This window comes from Pseudophryne corroboree, chromosome 5 (genome assembly GCF_028390025.1).
Source record: "Pseudophryne corroboree isolate aPseCor3 chromosome 5, aPseCor3.hap2, whole genome shotgun sequence".
NCBI classification, from domain to species: Eukaryota; Metazoa; Chordata; class Amphibia; order Anura; family Myobatrachidae; genus Pseudophryne; species Pseudophryne corroboree.
This window is the reverse complement of record NC_086448.1, coordinates 637,367,676-637,386,375: the sequence shown is the minus strand read 5'-3', so window position 1 is coordinate 637,386,375 and position 18,700 is coordinate 637,367,676. Positions and strand designations below refer to the sequence as shown.

Genomic DNA, 18,700 nt, shown 5'->3' with positions numbered 1-18,700 from the left:
AAAAAAAGGATTTAAAATGCAGAGTACTTTTCTTCACCTACAGGGGTTCATTTAAAGTTCAAACCACCTTATCTACATTCAAACCACCTACCGCAAAAATTCATCAAGTATACAAATATTCTGCAGCAGAAAGATAAAGGGAACCAACCAAGATGAACTGTATAACAGTCAGTGCATTACTACCGGATGTGTGCATAACATATTCTATAAAAAATATTTTTTGATATGTATTAATTAGGACATTAGTAACTGTAATCTAGTCCACTCCAAGCCCAGGATCTAAGAAGTCTGAGTTCGGAGGGATGCTGGCTGAACTCGGGTCTTTTTTTAAAGGAGCAATCATCTACATTCCTTATAGATAACTGCCCCTTTAAAAAAAAGTCAGAGAAGAGCCGGCATCCCATACGGCCGCCAATATCGGACTTCATTACATGCCGAACCAAGCCCTAAACTTTGATAAGGCTAATCTCATGTGACAACTCGTAATGGACTTTTGACTATTCAGTCAACAAGAAATATAGGCAATATAAGGAAACATCATGTTAAAAAATAAGTACACCCCTTGATTCAGTAAAATTCATATTTTTCTGTAAGAGGTTTTTAAATTTTTTTACATTGTATTTGAGGATTTTGCCAATTGTCCAGTATTTTCCACATGTAAATAATTGACCACATGTGTGTAGCATGGTGGACTTCAGATTGTTTTACAAGATGGCTCTGTACCTTTTCTAAGATTGATGAGCAGCAAATTACTTTTCTGAGACTTTTGTAGATTTCATTTCCACTTGTCACAGTGTCAAATAAAACCTAAATGCACCAGGATGAACTGTCAGAGCTTCTGCTGAAATACAGAGGTGGTAGCACTTTTTGATGGTCAGTAACCGATCTGCATGTGATCAGCAGTACCTGGTCAGTCTACCTTTGGTTTTATCAGAGCAGTAAAGATTTAAAATTGAGCACACGGCTCCTGAATGTTGTCTTCTTTTAAATATAATAAATTACAAAGGGGGAAACGTACTAAGCAGTGATAAAAGTGTACAAGTGAGCCAGTGGAGAAATTGCTCATGGCAACCAATCAGCTGCTCTGTATACTTTTATAATATGCAAATTCTAAATGTTACGTCAATGCTGATTGGTTGCCATGTTCAACTTCTCCACTGGCTCACTTCTCCACTATTATCACTGCTTAATAAATCTCCCCGAAAATCTGTTATTTGTCACATTAGATTAGATGTCTAATGGAGCATACACATGGAGTGATTTGTGCGAAGCGATTTAGTGGGTCATTCCGAGTTCGCTCGTTGCCGATTTTCACTATATTGCGATTAGTCACTTACTGCGCATGCGCAAGGTTCGCAGAGCGCATGCGCTTAGTTATTTTACACAAAAGTTAGGTATTTTACTCACGGCATAACAAGGATTTTTCATCGTTCTGGTGATTGTACTGTGATTGACAGGAAGTGGGTGTTTCTGGGTGGAAACTGGCCGTTTTCTGGGCGTGTGCGAAAAAACGCTGGCGTTTCTGGGAAAAACGCGGGAGTGTCTGAAGAAACGGGGGAGTGTCTGGGCGAACGCTGGGTGTGTTTGTGACGTCAAACCAGGAACAAAACTGACTGAACTGATCGCAATGGCTGAGTAAGTCTGGAGCTACTCAGAAACTGCTAAGAAATTTCTATTCGCAATTCTGCTAATCTTTCGTTCGCAATTCTGCTAAGCTAAGATACACTCCCAGAGGGCGGCGGCTTAGCGTGTGCAATGCTGCTAAAAGCAGCTAGCGAGCGAACAACTCGGAATGAGGGCCCTAGTGTAGGCGATTTGCCTAAAGCTTCCCGGAATCTAGATCGCCCATACACACGTAGTGATGTGCACAAGCGATTTAGGGGAACATTTACTAAGCAGTGATAAGAGCGGAGAAGTGAGCCAGTGAACTCCACTTCTTCACACTTCAGGCTCCTTCTTGGCGTGGTGCGCAGTGTGAATAACAAGAGGAGGGCTTAGGGAGAGGCAGGGAGTGGTTCAGGTGACGTAGATCGCTATCGTTCATTTCTGTACACATGGGCGATTTGAACTCACTTGCTAAGCGATCTGACTAGATTTATACTGCATGCTTGAATGATCTGAGCCAGCGAGAGGGACGCAGCTATACGCATACACACGGAGTGAGTTTGCTTTGCTAAGCGATCGCTTAGAAAATAGGCAAAAATCGCTCCGTATGTATGCCCCATAACACCTTAGTACTTGGCAATGACTAGATGATATTTAATTTGTCCTAATGTTTAAAAAAAGAAATTTTTTTGAAACTGGATGCACTTTCTATTTCACAGGACTCGATGTAGTCATTTCTTTATAAATGTATGTGTATCTATAATAGATCTAAATTTATATACTGTATATGGCATTAGTACTCACCATTCCTAGATCAGGGGAGCAATATGGTAGGTGATTACAATGTTTAAATAAAAGTCACAGAGGCTCTGCACTCACCATATAACTCACCATAATAATTAATGTGGTTTAGTTCATATATTGCTCAATACATTTAAGCGTGCAGCCCCCGTCCAGTGGTGCCGAAAGAGGGGGTGTACAGATTACCTGGGCCCAGGTCTGATGGAGGGGCCAAATTCTCTCCCACCACCCCCCACCCCCCTTACCTGGCAGCAGCTGCAGCTTTTCTTCTCAGTCCAGCACACGATGCAGTACACTGGGCTGCAATGTGGCCAGGGAAGTGCTTATGGCAGAGATTTTCAACCTTTTAGAACTCATGGCACACTGAGCAAGATCTAAATATTGCCAAGGCACATTCAAGTATAATGGTGAAGCATGGTGCAGTTGCGTGTCCTAGGATGTCATATCGCAGCTTCTCCATAGGTAACGCCTGAGCCACATCTGAGAACGCCAGAAGAGCCCAACACTGCCCGTGCCCAAAATTAGAACGGTCTCTGCAACCACTAAACCCACCAGTATTCATTGTTGCATGACTAGCAGCAAAACACTAATGGACCTAGCTCTGCTTCTATGACAGCACACCTGGAGACTGCTCAGGGCACACTAGTGTGCTACGGCACAGTGGTTGAAAACCACTGGCTTATGCCCTTATTTATCAATGAGTGATAAATTTCACTGTGAGTGATAAATTGCACCAGCCAATCTGCTCCTAACTGTCATTTTTCAAACACAGAGACAGATGTATTAACCTGGAGAAGGCATAAGGAAGTGATAAACCAGGGATGAATGCAAGGTAATGAACACACCAGCCAATCAGCTCCCTTATGTAAATGAACAGTTAGGAGCTGATTGGCTGGTGCATTATCACCTTGCACTTAACACTGGTTTATCACTTCCTTATGCCTTCTACAGGTTAATACATCTACCCCACAGTCTGCAACATGGTAGTTAGGAGTGGATTGGCTGGTGCAGTTTATCACTCATTGATAAATAAGGGCATTAAAATACATTTTTTTTCTGTATTTTTTTCCAAGGGTGCATAGCCATGCCTCTTGTGATTAGGCCATGCCCCCTAAATAGGACCAGGGCCCATCTAGGCTCTCTACTGCCCTGGCTGGAAGGCATACCATGCTCCTGTGAGTATGCTAACAGGTTTAAAGCTCACGGTACATGGCTTTTAAAGGTGAGACAGTCCCCAAGCACACCTGTTGTAATGTAATATGGTGAGTGCAGAGCCTCCGTGATTTATTTTTCAACAATGTGGTCACATACCATATTGCACCATAGATCTAGGAATGGTAGGGATCCGGTCTTTAGGTCGACAGTAAATAGGTCGACACTGTCTAGGCTGACCACTACTGATCGAAAGTAAGTAGGTCGACATGGTTTCTAGGTCAACAGGGACTCTAGGTCGACATGAGTTTGTAACTTTTTTCTTTAAATTTTTTGGACTTTTTTTATACTTTATGATCCACGTGGACTACAATTTGGAACGGTAACCTGTGCTGAGCGCAGCGAGGCACCTTGCCCGAATCATGCGAGGGGACACGGTACACTAATTGGGATTCCTGGTCACTGTACGGAGAAAACAACATCAAACAAAGTAAAAAACCTCATGTCAACCTTTTCTCATGTCGACCTAGAGTCCATGTCGACCTAGAAACCATGTCAACCTACTTACTGTCGACCAATAGGGGTCGACCTAGACACTGTCGACCTAAGTCTAATCTACCTAGCATACCACACCCGGAATGGTGAGTGCAGTTGACTCATGCGCTATGTTTGTATGTGTATATATCTCCCAACTGTCCCGAATTTGACACTGTCCCGCTGTCCCACCCGCGAGTGGGGGGCAGTTGGGAGAGCCAGTGATCACCACTGCTCTGCTCAGCAAAGCAGCTGGTCATCACTGAATAGATGCCGTGTGCATGCGCACAGCATCTATTAGTTAAAGGAGGGCAGCCAGGGGCTGTCCAGCCGCTCAGAGATCGCTGGACACGCCACCAAATGACGAAAATGGGGGTCGCTGTGCTAGGACACACCCCTCAACTCACGGCCCCGCCCCTCCACCTGAAGCACCGCCCCTGTGTGTATGTATGTGTGTGGGTATATATATATATATATATATATATATATAAATGTGTGTGTGTGTATGTATGTGTATAAATATATATATATATATAAAATCTTTTTTAGATCTTATTTTCTGAATGTATACAGTGTGTGTGTGTGTGTGTGTGTGTGTGTATATATAGATCTTTTTATATATATCTTATCTTTTTTCTTTTTTTTTTCTGAATGAAAGCTTTCTCCGCTTCAATGTGGTACATTATATAAGTGCTAGAGGTCAGTGTTTATGGGTATCTGACAGACTGATAATTCTATTGGAAAGTGCTCGCTGTAATAGCGTATGTACAAAGAAAGGGTGATGCCATAGTACTGGGCATTCTGTACGGCAGAATGAATCCATGTAATGGGCTGTGTGGCCTTTTTAGCAGAGGCGTAGCTAGGGTTTTTGGAGCCCAGGGCAAGATGTAAAATGCCCCCCCCCCCCCCCCAAAAAAAAGCACACAAAAAGAAGTATGTGCGCGCGCCGAAGGCATGGGCATGGCCACACACCAGAAGGGGTGTGGCCACGCTCCAGAAGGGGTGTGGCCACTGAAAATGGCCCACAGTGCCAGTTACATTGCCCCACAGTGCCAGATACAATGCCCCACAGTGCCGGATACATGCCCCACAGTGCCAGTTACATTGCCCCACAGTGCCAGTTACATTGCCCCACAGTGCCGGATACATGCCCCATAGTGCCAGTTACATTGCCCCACAGTGCCAGTTACATTGCCCCACAGTGCCGGATACAATGCCCCACAGTGCCGGATACATGCCCCACAGTGCCAGTTACATTGCCCCACTGTGCCAGATACATGCCCCACAGTACCAGTTACATTGCCCCACTGTGCCAGATACATGCCCCACAGTGCCAGTTACATTGCCCCACTGTGCCAGATGCATGCCCCACAGTGCCAGTTACATTGCCCCACTGTGTCAGATACATGCCCCACAGTGCCAGTTACATTGCCCCACAGTGCCAGATACATGCCCCACAGTGCCAGTTACATTGCCCCACAGTGCCAGTTACATTGCCCCACAGTGCCAGTTACATTGCCCCACAGTGCCGGATACAATGCCCCACAGTGCCGGATTCAAGCCCCACAGTGCCAGTTACATTGCCCCACTGTGCCAGATACATGCCCCACAGTGCCAGTTACATTGCCCCACTGTGCCAGAAACATGCCCCACAGTGCCAGTTACATTGCCCCACTGTGCCAGACACATGCCCCACAGTGCCAGTTACATTGCCCCACTGTGTCGGATACATGCCCCACAGTGCCAGTTACATTGCCCCACAGTGCCGGATACATGCCCCACAGTGCCAGTTACATTGCCCCACAGTGCCAGTTAAATGCCCCATAGTGCCAGTTACATGCCCCACTGTGCCAGATACATGCCCCACAGTGCCAGTTACATGCCCCACTGTGCCAGATACATGCCCCACAGTGCCAGTTACATGCCCCACTGTGCCAGACACATGCCCCACAGTGCAGGTTACATGCCCCACTGTGCCAGATACATTGCCCCACAGTGCCAGTTACATGCCCCACAGTGCCAGATACATGCCCCACAGTGCCAGATACATGCCCCACAGTGCCAAATACATGCCCCACAGTGCCAGGCCCCACTCAGTGCCAGTTACATGCCCCATTTGGTGCCAGATACATGCCCCACTGTGCCTGTGACCCCCCCCCGTTCACTCACCGGCCGCTTATGTGAGGGGAGGAGAGCGCAGCGCAGCGCAGCGCCTCGCCTTCCACTCACCGCTCCGTCCAGGTCTCCCGTCCCGTCTCCGGCGGCTATGCCTGGCGCCGGTTCGCTAGCCAATCAGAGCTCGCGGACCGGCAGCCAATCAGGAGCCGGTCCGCAAGCTCTGATTGGCTAACGCCGGAGACCGGACACAGCAGCGCTGCTGGCAGCGCTACTAGTGCTGGCATCGGCGGTGAGGGAAGGGAGAGACGCTGCGCTCTCCTCCCCCCACATTTAGGGTTGACGGGGGCGAGTGGGGCATGATGCCCTGGCCGCCGGCGGCGCCCCCCTCTCCTGGGCCTGCCAAGGCGCCCAGGGCACGTGCCCCACTCACCCTACCCTAGATACGCCTCTGCTTTTTAGTAAGCTTTTTTTTTTAGGTGAAAGTGCACTTTATAAATTACAAATCAAATGCTATCTCTACTTTTCAACTAGCGGCTTCAAATTAATCTATTAGGCCCATATATACATACTGTACTTGCTTACAACATAAGCTACTCTAAGCTTGTTTAGAAAACAGCATTGTCTGACCTCATGTGGAGTGATCCTGTTAAGTTTTGTTGCTATGGGTAACTCATACAGTACTGCTGTATGTGGTTCTGTGTTATATTGGATCCAAACACTTGGATGACACGGCCAGGAAACAGACAGCTTGCTAAGGATGTCACTGGCGAAACACAGATGCTGCAACTGCATGCTTGTAATGGATTCTGGGATTTGTAGGTAACGGCAGCAATTGTTACTGTCCTGATTTTGGCAGGACAGTCCTAATCTGAGTGCTCTGTCCCACCGTCTTGATCAGGACTGAGCCAGAAGTTGGAGAGCTATGTAGCCACACGTCCTTTGGAAGGTGGCAGTGACCCTAGCATGACACGGACATACCCCCGTGGGGATGTGGCCATGCACCCTGTCCCGATTCACTGTGGCTACAATTTGTAAACAACGATTTTGAGGTAACTGTTGCACTTTGCCAGCCAGCACAGCATTTTTGAACGCTTGAAAGATAGAAATGAATTATTGATGCAATGGGATAATCATTTTAATAAAAATAAAAAGTGAGTTATTGTGCACGTTCCATAAACACCATCTCTGTCAAACCCTCTCATTATTGCCACCTTCATGATACTTTTCTTCCTTCCAGGCCTATGTGATTGCACCTCACACTACTGTCTCCTAAACTACCTGCAAAGACAATTTTGATTATTTGAATTTAAATTAATTTAATTGGTTATTTTAGAGTATGAACTTGTTGGCTGTTATCCCTCCATATTGGTGCTTAGCGATGGGGCACATATAGTCCAAATTGCAGGAAAATATAGTGCATATCGCACCGCGACCCTCATTCCGAGTTGTTCGCTCGCTAGCTGCTTTTAGCAGCATTGCAAACGCTAGGCCGTCGCCCTCTGGGAGTGTATCTTAGCATAGCAGAATAGCGAACGAAAGAGTAGCAGAATTGCTACTAAATATTTTCTTGCAGTTTCTAAATAGCTCCAGACCTACTCACAGATTGCGATCAGCTCGGTCAGTTTAGTTCCTGGTTTGACGTCACAAACACGCCTTGCGTTCGGCCAGCCACTCCCCCATTTCTCCAGACACTCCCGCGTTTTTCCCTGACACGCCTGCGTTTTTTAGCACACTCCCGGTAAACGCTCAGTTACCACCCAGAAACGCCCCTTTCCTGTCAATCACTCACCGATCAGCAGTGTGACTGAAAAGCGCCGCAGGAACACAGGCAAATCTACTAAGTTTTGTGTAAAATAACTTAGCGCATGCGCTCTGCGTACCATGCGCATGCGCATTTAGCAACAAATCGCAGCATAGCGAAAATCGGCAAGGAGCGAACAACACGGAATGACCACCCGTGTGTATACAGCTTGCGACGCCGATGCACAGTCCTGTGGGGTCAGCATCGCAAGAAAAAATAGACTGTGCAGGCAGCCCAACATTGACAGTATGGGGGTGCCGGGCTCAGGCCACATCGCATAGTCAGTGTCAGGTGCTATGCACATCGCACCATATGTACACGCCTTAAGAATCCCACTAGTGAAGTAGAGGGAGTTGATATCTATAATGTGCCACCCATGATTACCATAATAAATTACATGGGTAAGCATTATGCCAGAGCAGGGGCTGGCTGGCAACTTTTAGCTTGGGGGGCAAGTCCAGAGCACTGGCCTATAAGTAATGGCGCCATCTTAAATGGAGGTTTTTTTTTGTTTAAAAAATATTTATTAATAAAAAAAAAATTAGGCCTGGTGTAAATTATCCCAAAGATACTTTATTATAAATTTGTCAGTGCGGCCGCGGCTTCAGTAGAGCTGTGTAGTGCAGGGGTGGCCAACCAGTCAGTGGCAAAGAGCCAGAAAAGATCTGTAGTCAAGGGTAAGAGCCATATCATGCGTGCGCCGAAGCAAAAATGGGGGCGTGGCATAGTTGTCACAAAGCCACACCCCATTTTTAGCGCACACCTTTCGGTTTGACGTTTGTAGGAATATGACCTTGTGTCATAACCCCATATTTTGTCATGTTGTACAGTGCCACATACAAATAAAGCCGCTGTACAGTGCTACATACATATAAAAACACCAAAAAAATGGGTGCCTCCACAGTGCCAAATACATATATGTCCCCACAGTGCCAGATAGATATATGTCCCCACAGTGCCAGATAGATATATGTCCCCACGGTGCCAGATACATATACATCCCCACAGTGCCAGATACATATATGTCCCCACAGTGCCAGATACATATATTCCTCCACATTGCCAGATACATATATTCCTCCACAGCGCCAGATACATATATGCCCCACAGTGCCAGATACATATATGCCGCCACAGTGCCAGATACATATATTCCTCCACATTGCCAGATACATATATTCCTCCACAGCGCCAGATACATATATGCCCCACAGTGTCAGATACATATATGCCCCACAGTGCCAGATACATATATGCCTCCACAGTGCCAGATACATATAAGTCCCCATAGTGCCAAATATGCCCCCACTGCAAGATACACATCTCCCCAGTGCCAGATATGACCCACTACCAGATACACATCTCCCCAGTACCAGATATGCCCCCAGTGTAAGATACACATGTCCCCCCTAGTGCCAGATACACTTGTCCCCCCAAGTGCCAGATATGCCCACAGTGTCAGATACACATGTCCTCCCAGTGCCAGATATGCCCCCAGTGCCAAATACACGTGCCCCCAGTGCCAGATACATGGCCCCCCAGTGCCTGATATGCCCCCAGTGCCAGAAACACATGTCCCCCCCGTGCCAGATATGCCCCCAGTGTAAGATACACATGTCCCCACACCGCCCCTCCAAGTGCTGCTCACCACCGCGCTGCTTTGCTCAGTCTGCTGCTTGTGAGGGGAGGAGAGCGCAGCGTGCGCCTTTCCTGCCCCTCAGTCTCCACTCTCCAGCGGTGTTGATTCTATCTAATTAGGCGCCAGTCCGTGAGCCAGGCAGAGTTTGCGGACCGGCAGCTAAGACTCCTGATTGGCTGCCAGTCCACGAGCTCTGATTGGCTCACGGGCTGGTGCCGGGCACTGCAGACTAGGGCAACGGGAGGTGCTGTGGGAGCTTACTAGCCGCATGCGGAGATAGAAAGAGCTGCATGCGGCTCCAGAGCCGCGGGTTGGCCACCGCTGGTGTAGTGGAAGGTGGCGGCAGGCCTGTGACCCTTGGCAGTAGCGGGCCCGGGGGGCACATGGCACCCTGCCCCCCGGGCCAGCCCACCACTGTGCCAGAGTCTACTAAGCATGCGCAGGTCTCCAGGAGCATGGAGCACACGCCACATTCCTGAGGACATCTCAATTACACATACGTGAATCATCGCCATGGCTGCCATTTTCCCAGTGATTTTAGCAGCTCTGCAGCCAGCGTCAGGCTTGTGGAGCGATAAGCATAATTGAATGGGTGCAGGGTGTGCAGTGTGTGGGCTCTCCTGGACCCATTATAGATACGCCAGTTGAAGATTATTTCAGTAAGACAATATATTACTATATTACATACATCAGAATGCTCGCCAGCTATGTTTCACAGACAAATATTCATACAAGATCTTGCTTCAGTGTCTGCTTTTAGAGACTGCAACATACAGCGTAACATGATGTACTGAAGTGTTCAGAAGCTTTGCTGCCCTTCGATTTATGCAATCTTCCCTTCAACCCGCCCTTTGATTTATGCAACCCACACTCCGATGTATGCAACCCACCCTTTGCCACCCTTTGATTTATGCGGCACCACTGCTAGTGCCATCATTAGTCCAGCACTTGTAGCAGCCCCATGCAAGGTGCAAGAGATCCATCAGAAACCGGCTTACCCTAGCCATACGTGTGACTCGGAATCACATAGAGCCCATGACACTGCCACCCCGCAAGTCAGGGTGGTTATGGTCCTGACTGGTGGCCAAGTTCCGTCCAAGTCAGAATAGGATGTAAATTTTCATCTGTGCATGTGCTGTATGCAAAAACTCACTGTTTGCACCCGGACACAAAGATCTATCCAACTCAGAACCAGGCCCACTGAGACAAATGTACAGATGTGTCCTTGTACATCATTGCTGCAGTTACGCCAAACAGCCCCTCTCTGTGCGCCAGGTCCCGTGAGACTCGGCTAGCATCCCAAGTGTCTGTTTTAGCAATAATGCATCATAGTCGCAACAAGGACACACCAGGAAAGTGTGCTGATTTAATTATATCTGTGTGCTATGGAGTCTCTGAATCTGTATATGTAGCGACCATGGCTTTTTTCCAATACAAGTTCTGTTCTACTCCATATACAGACTCAATCACACACAATATGCAAGTGTCGCATATCAAATGAATTAGCACAGTCTCCTGATGTATGCTAGTCATATTGTGTTGCAAATAAGATGCATTTTTTGTTCTCTGCCCCAATTCACACGTTCATGGCCACTGGACTGATTTGTGCGTGGGAGAAAAAGATTGCTTCAACCAGTAGCTTCCATTTGGTCCATGTGGTCACGCCCCTCTTTAACTGTGAGATTGGCACCAGCTGTTTCCAAGGCTCTTTGCATTGCCTAGGAAGGGTCCACTGACAATGGCTGCACCAGACCCTAAAGCTGGGTATACACTGTACAATTATCTGGAAGATCATCTGCCATATCGGACTGGTTGGAATGAAAATCTGGTAATGGATGAGAGCAAATGACAATTGACCATTTGCTCCCAATCACTGCAAAATAGACAAAAACAGTCGTTCATACAAATTGGTTGAGTCATGGATTGAACCCAAATTGTCTGAATGACAGGTTTTGGCCATTTTCCAGTGTTAGGGAGCAAATGGGCAATTGTCATTATCTCTAATCCATTACCAGATTTTCATTCCAACCAGCCCGATATGGCAGTTAATCTGCCAGATAATTGCATAGTGTATGTCCAGTTTAGACTCTGGCATAGATGACAGTCTTTTCAATAGTTTCTTTTTATATAACCAAGTTTTTTTTTTGTTTTTTTTATATGTTCTTCTGTATATTAGTAGTTAATATTCAAGTAATCTAACCCTAAATTTAATTTGGTTAAATGTTTTTATACTTATTTGCAACAGTTTGACAGAAAAACACAGAAGTTAATTATATTTATCTTCTAGAAGAAAACCTACCAATGCATCAAGTGCCAGATGGTATTCTACAATGAATGGGATATTCAGGTCCATGTTGCAAACCACATGATTGGTAAGTGCTGCCTTGTTGATTTCATAAATTAAATGAGAATTATGCTGCAGCTAGTCTTTCCTGATTTTTTTTTTTTTTTTTAGATTGTATCAAATATTTGCATATGGTGTTTTTGTATCATAACTATCACAACCTTTCCTGTCTGCAGATTTTTGTTTAGTTAGTATATATTACATTTGTAATAGCAAGATTTTTTCCTGTGGATAAAAATGTTTAGGCCATAGATATTTCTCTCATGTTATCAGTGAACCATAATAATTAAGGAAGGGGTATTGGGGGTAATTCCAAGTTGATCGCAGCAGGATTTTTGTTAGCAATTGGACAAAACCATGTGCACTGCAGGGGAGGCAGATATAACATGTGCAGAGAGAGTTAGATTTGGGTGGGGTGTGTTCAATCTGCAATCTAATTTGCAGTGTAAAAATAAAGCAGACAGTATTTACCCTGCACAGAAACAAAATAACCCACCCAAATATAAATCTCTCTGCACATGTTATATCTGCCCTATCTGCAGTGCACATGGTTTTGCCCAACTGCTAAAAAATTTCCTGCTGCGATCAACTTGGAATTACCCCCATTGCTCCTTCAAATGACATTTATTAACATGTACATACTCTACTGACAACTCTACTAAATATGTTGTTTCTTCATACACGATTGTTTCTGTGTTCTTTAGCCATGTATGTAAACCATAAGGCATTAGCTTGAGTTATGACACAAAGCTGCTCTTAGGATACATCAGTTTCACATGCAGAGAGCACAGATAGCCTCTGCCATTTCCTAGTGTAATAAGACAAAACTGTCGATGTACAAGACAATACTGAAAAGCACAGAAGACAAGTGGAAACATAAATTCGTGTTCGACTGATTGCTGTGGTCCAATATAATTTTGCACTTAAATGTAAAATTTCTTGCTGAGTATTATGCTTATTATTTCTCCATGATTCATACTGTGTGCTTTTTGCTTTATATGTGATACATTTTTACTGTTACTTTTAAACATACATATAATCACACCTTGATTAATGTTATAAGTGTAAAACGCAGACATGGAGAGGTTTTCTTTTTTTTAAATTAATACCTCATCATTATGTTTAACGATTAGACCTAATGGTGAGGTACTAATTCTAGGTCAAGTATATTTGCACTAATTATAACAGACTGGGGGGGTAATTCTGAGTTGATCGCAGCAGGAACTTTGGCCCTCATTCCGAGTTGTTCGCTCGGTAATTTTCTTCGCATCGCAGCGATTTTCCGCTAATTGCGCATGCGCCAAGTAAATTTGCTAAGAAGTTTGGTATTTTACTCACGGCATTACGAGGTTTTTTCTTCGTTCTGGTGATCGTAGTGTGATTGACAGGAAGTGGGTGTTTCTGGGCGGAAACTGACCGTTTTATGGGAGTGTGTGAAAAAACGCTACCGTTTCTGGGAAAAACGCGGGAGTGGCTGGAGAAACGGAGGAGTGTCTGGGCGAACGCTGGGTGTGTTTGTGACGTCAAACCAGGAACGACAAGCACTAATCTGATCGCACTGGAAGAGTAAGTCTCGAGCTACTCAGAAACTGCACAGATAAATCTTTTCGCAATATTGCGTATCTTTCGTTCGCAATTTTGCTAAGCTAAGATTCACTCCCAGTAGGTGGCGGCTTAGCGTGTGCAAAGCTGCTAAAAGCAGCTTGCGAGCGAACAACTCGGAATGAGGGCCTTTGTTAGCAGTTGGGCAAAACCATGTGCACTGCAGGGGAGGCAGATATAACATGTGCAGAGAGAGTTAGATTTGGGTGGGGTGTGTTCAATCTGCAATCTAAATTGCAGTATAAAAATAAAGCCGACAGTATTTACCCTGCACAGAAACAAAATAACTCACCCAAATCTAACTCTCTCTGCACATGTTATATCTGCCTCCCCTGCAGTGCACATGGTTTTGCCCAACTGCTAACAAAGTTCCTGCTGCGATCAACTCAGAATTACCCCCTGGGTACAAATACTTAATCTCTAATATATGTTTATTTTTGCCATGACTTGTGATTCATATCAAGGTTTCACCTTTCAACCTGGAAGTTCTAAATTATGTTACGTTTATGTATGAGATGTAGCAGAAAGTATTAACCAAGATGTGTAGAATGTTTGCAGTTTATTACCAGCAGCAGTTTAGGGGTTTTGGTTTTGTATTTAATGAAAATATAGGTCTGAAATATTATAACAAGTGCACCTCTCTGGTAATTGGGGAGGTAGAATATTCTAACTAAAGATGGATGTTCAAGTAGCTTTAAAATATATGCAGTGTATTTCTTAGTTTGAATGGTGCATAAGTATTCAGTATTATATACAGTATGCTTTGAAGGAGTCAGTAATGAATGAAATAAACACCCTGCGTTTTAAAGATCCCTCTAATAAGCCCCAGGCCATCAGATATCACAAAATAACTGTTTTTATGCAGTCCACTGATACTTTTATATCAGCCCCCTAAGCATGAGTATTGCGGGTGAGGGGATATCTGCCACCTAAGCATGAGTATTGCGGGTGAGGAGATATCTGCCCCCTAAGCACGTATATTGCGGGTGAGGGGAGGCAGTGCAAATGTAACAATTACATCATGGAAATGACTGCCATTTACTGTCGATCTTCCTGTTGGTGCAATTACCTAATTTATACTGACTTTTTATTCCTTCTCACTTCTGGGAGATCATGAGAGGGAGGTCCAGGGGGCAAGTGTGATTCGCAACATCATAGCCCCACTGCGCAGCCGCCATGGACCATGAGGTTACAGTTCAATTACATTTAGATTGCAGCATTAAACCCAGTCCCAACACTCTACACTAGTAATGGGAATGGGGCAGGGTGCAGGAGGGTGGTTTGTTCTTACAGGAGGCTGGGATAATGCCTCATAATTTGGGAATCTCACTGGAGGGCAGTCAATATGCTTTATTGGCTATGAATAGAGAAATGCTGGGTACATTCTTACATAATATGAACCATTAGTGGGGTGGTCTTATTGTAATACTGAGAGGAAGAAATGTTATAATGCACGCTTATAATATTAGATGTTTACAATACATTAGTGAACGTCATTTGTAAACAATTAATAATTTCCTTTTTATATCGCATGTCTTCTGATCACTATGGAAATACTCATGAGACATGGCTGGCTTTGGTTTAGGTTCAACCCATACAAAGAATATCCTGTAGTCCTAGTAATCTGGTTTTAGAAATAGACTCGTAAAGGTTTGATATTTATACGAGTAACAATGGCAGAAACCAGGCTGCTGTAGCATCTGCACCCTAAGAGGTACCTCCTGTTCCAGAGGTTCCCAAACGCGGCCCTTGAGTTAAGGCACCCCAACAGTCCAGGTTTTAGGTATATCCATGGCTCAGCACAGATGGTTAAAACAAATTGACTAAGGTGCTAATTAAGTCACCTGTGGCCAAGCATGGATACATTTAAAACTGGGACCGCTGGGGTGCCTCGAGGACCGCGTTTGGGAACCTCTGTCCTATTCAATGGCTGTTATTCTATAAAATATAATTTAACATTGTATTTACTAGTAAATAATAACATATGCAAAACTAATCAAGGGGATATTTTTGAAACCTTAAAATGCACCTGTAGTGGTTTGGTATAAATAAAATCAGATTATGCAATACTTAAAATCAATGGGAGAATTCAGTATATACTGGAATACTTCTGGTGGGTATTAAGTACTGTAAGCCAATATAATTTCATTTATCCCCCAAGCATAGTAGAATGTTCTTTTTCCCATATATCATGCACAGTTTGATACATTCCACAATCTACTAGAGAAGGACAGACATAAAGTGGCTGCAGGGGTCTGGCACTGCTGGGTTACCTCCACGTAAGGAGGCCCGGCTTTGTTCTGAAATGAACATGTGCACTGTACCACGCATGCTTATTAGCGCTCTGGCTCTGCCGCACTGAGAGCTTTAAAAGAGGCTCGGGAGGTGACAATTGGAGATTTTGACAATGTAATGTTCTGTCCCTGCTAGCTTCTAAAATATCTGCACCCACTGTAATATAATATAATATGTGCTACAAAGCTAGCTAAATCGTTTGTTAAATTATCAGGCACAGGTGGCAGTTCTTCAGCCATTTCATCATCTCCATTACTCCCATAGCTCTAAATAAGAAAATAAATAATTTCTCCCTGTGCCTCATCGAAGCTGGCTCTCTGTGGTTACTACTCTCCTCCTCCTGAGATAATGCAGGTGGAACACATTTGCATGTTGTTATCAAAGATCTTAAACCATGTCGGTGCCTGTAAACCTTATATTGACCGGTCAGAACTAAAATGAAATATTTTTGATTTTGGGGCCTGTGTACTTTAAGCCAAAGACTACCTGTTCATTGTTTCATTATGTCTTAATATAATTGATAAAAGATTAAGCTACCATGTATAAAGTCTTTTTTTTTTTTTATTGGGTTGAGGGGGAGGGGTGGCGGCGACAGGGTGTGCAAGCTTTTAAACAGTGTTTGAATTATCACAATAGTCGCTAACTGCGCATGGTACGCAGAGCGCATGCGCTTAGTTATTTTACTAAAAACTTAGCTGTTTTGCTGTAGCATCTTCGGCGCTTTTCAGTCGTGCTGGTGTTCGGTAAATGATTGACAGGAAAGGGGCGTTTTTTGGGCGGCAACTCAGTGTTTTCCCGGCGTTGGCTAAAAAACGCAGGCTTGTCAGGGAAAAACGCGGGAGTGTCTGGAGAAACGGGGGAGTGGCTGGCCGAACACAGGGCGTGTTTGTGACGTCAAACCAGGAACGAAACGGGCTGAGCTGATCGCAGTGTAGGAGTAAGTCTCGAGCTACTCAGGAACTGCTAAGAAATTTCTATTCGCAATTCTGATAATGTTTCGTTCGCAATTCTGCTAAGCTAAAATACACTCCCAGAGGGCGGCGGCCTAGCGTGTGCAATGCTGCTAAAATCTGCTAGCGAGAGAACAACTCGGAATGACCCCCATAGACATGTAAAACCTTATATAAGAGGTTCTAAAGAATGACTTTTTGTGCATGAAGACCTGGATTGAAATAGTTTTTCATTCAATAATACATTCTAATAAGTTAAAAATATAGAAGCATGTTAATGAGGAAATGACATGTAAACTTATGTGTCTTTTACAACAAAATAATTTGCAATTGTATGTTATATAGCGAATGGGATTTTTTAAGAAATGAATTGCCATGGACAGTAATATTTATACATTACAAACCATATTTAGTTGTCAACTTTTATAGTTTTATCTTCCTAATTATATAATTATAATGCCTCTAAACATTTTTAAATAACTAAAGAGTACTTCTCCTAGACATTATGTGGCTCATATTTGATAGCAGTCTACAGGATATAAATTAGCACCGTGCTGTCCAAGTATTTCCTTGAAGAAGGCTGTCAGAGTTTACGGGGCCCAAAGAATCTTTGGAAGACTATACCTGGCTCATGGGCCACGAGTCGGACACAACTTGCCACACATGACCACAAAGCAGAGGCTTGTGCAATGGTCTATATACTAAGCCTGGGGTCATTAATCAATATTGTTCCTTACTTTAAATATCCTATACTTTTGGCACAAAAATATGGAAACTATGTATATCACTCATTAAAATGAAATGTATCATTAATAAATAGTTGTTTCAAGGCTCATGAACCTGTTTCAAGGGCCTTATTTGGTTCCTGTGGAAAGAAAAGCCATGTACAGATATAGCCTTACTCATTAGTCCCAATGGGGGTAATTCAGAGTTGATCGCAGCAGCAAATTTGTTAGCAGTTGGGCAAAACCATGTGCAGTGCAGGTGGGACAGATGTAACATGTGCAGAGAGAGTTAGATTTGGGTGGGGTGTGTTCAAACTGAAATCTAAATTGCAGTGTACAAATAAAGCAGCCAGTATTTACCCTGCACAGAAACAAAAACCCCACCCAAATCTAACTCTCTCTGCACATGTTATATCGGGTGTAGTACGGTATGCCGGCGGTCGGGCTCCCGGCGACCAGCATACCGGAGCCAGGAGCCCGACCGCCGGCATACCGACAGTGTGGCAAGCGCAAATGAGCCCCTTGCGGGCTCGCTGCGCTCCACGCTATTTTATTTTCCCTCCAGGGGGGTCTTGGATCCCCACGAGGGAGAATAAGTGTCGGTATGCCGGCTGTCGGGATTCCGGCACCGGTATACTGTGCGCCGGGATCCCGACAGCCGGCATACTGAAGACCACCCATTATATCTGCCCCCTGCAGTGCACATGGTTTTGCACAACTGCTAACATATTTGCTGCTACGATCAGGTCTGAATTACCCCCAATATACCATACAGCGCGACTGCAGCAACAGTGTATGAGGACACATACACATACGCAGTAGGCTAAAGGATGAGTGATGTAGATGTAATTTGAGTTTAAGAAAAGGACCGATATGGGAATGTAAGTGTTGATGAATTTGGACATTACATTGATATAGATTTTTTTTCTCTTCTAATGTTCATCATCACCTGCATATAATGAAAGTAGAACCTGCGCGTTGCCGCCATTTTCACTCTGGACTTGGATAGTGAGGGAGACAGACCTCTGTCTCTCTGTGGGTGGTGGCATCAGGTGGGGTCAGTGTATGCTCTGTAGGGGTGCTGCTCCTGTCACTGTGGTGTGCCTGTGCTGTTAGGGGTGCTGTCCTGGCTGT

At 44.7% G+C, this 18,700-nt stretch overlaps 1 protein-coding gene across 9 annotated transcripts in view; it reads left to right on the top strand.

Annotated features, from left to right (window-relative positions):
* The window catches only part of ZNF521 (zinc finger protein 521), a 452,135-nt gene that overhangs the window by 162,806 nt on the left and 270,629 nt on the right, over window positions 1-18,700 (top strand). For 8 of the 9 annotated variants that reach the window (XM_063923628.1, XM_063923624.1, XM_063923620.1 and 5 more), the window contains one exon: window positions 11,938-12,022. In XM_063923628.1, coding sequence (XP_063779698.1) covers window positions 11,938-12,022 — 85 coding nt within the window. The remainder of the gene's footprint in view (window positions 1-11,937; window positions 12,023-18,700) is intronic. The other variant, XM_063923622.1, reaches the window with a different exon arrangement.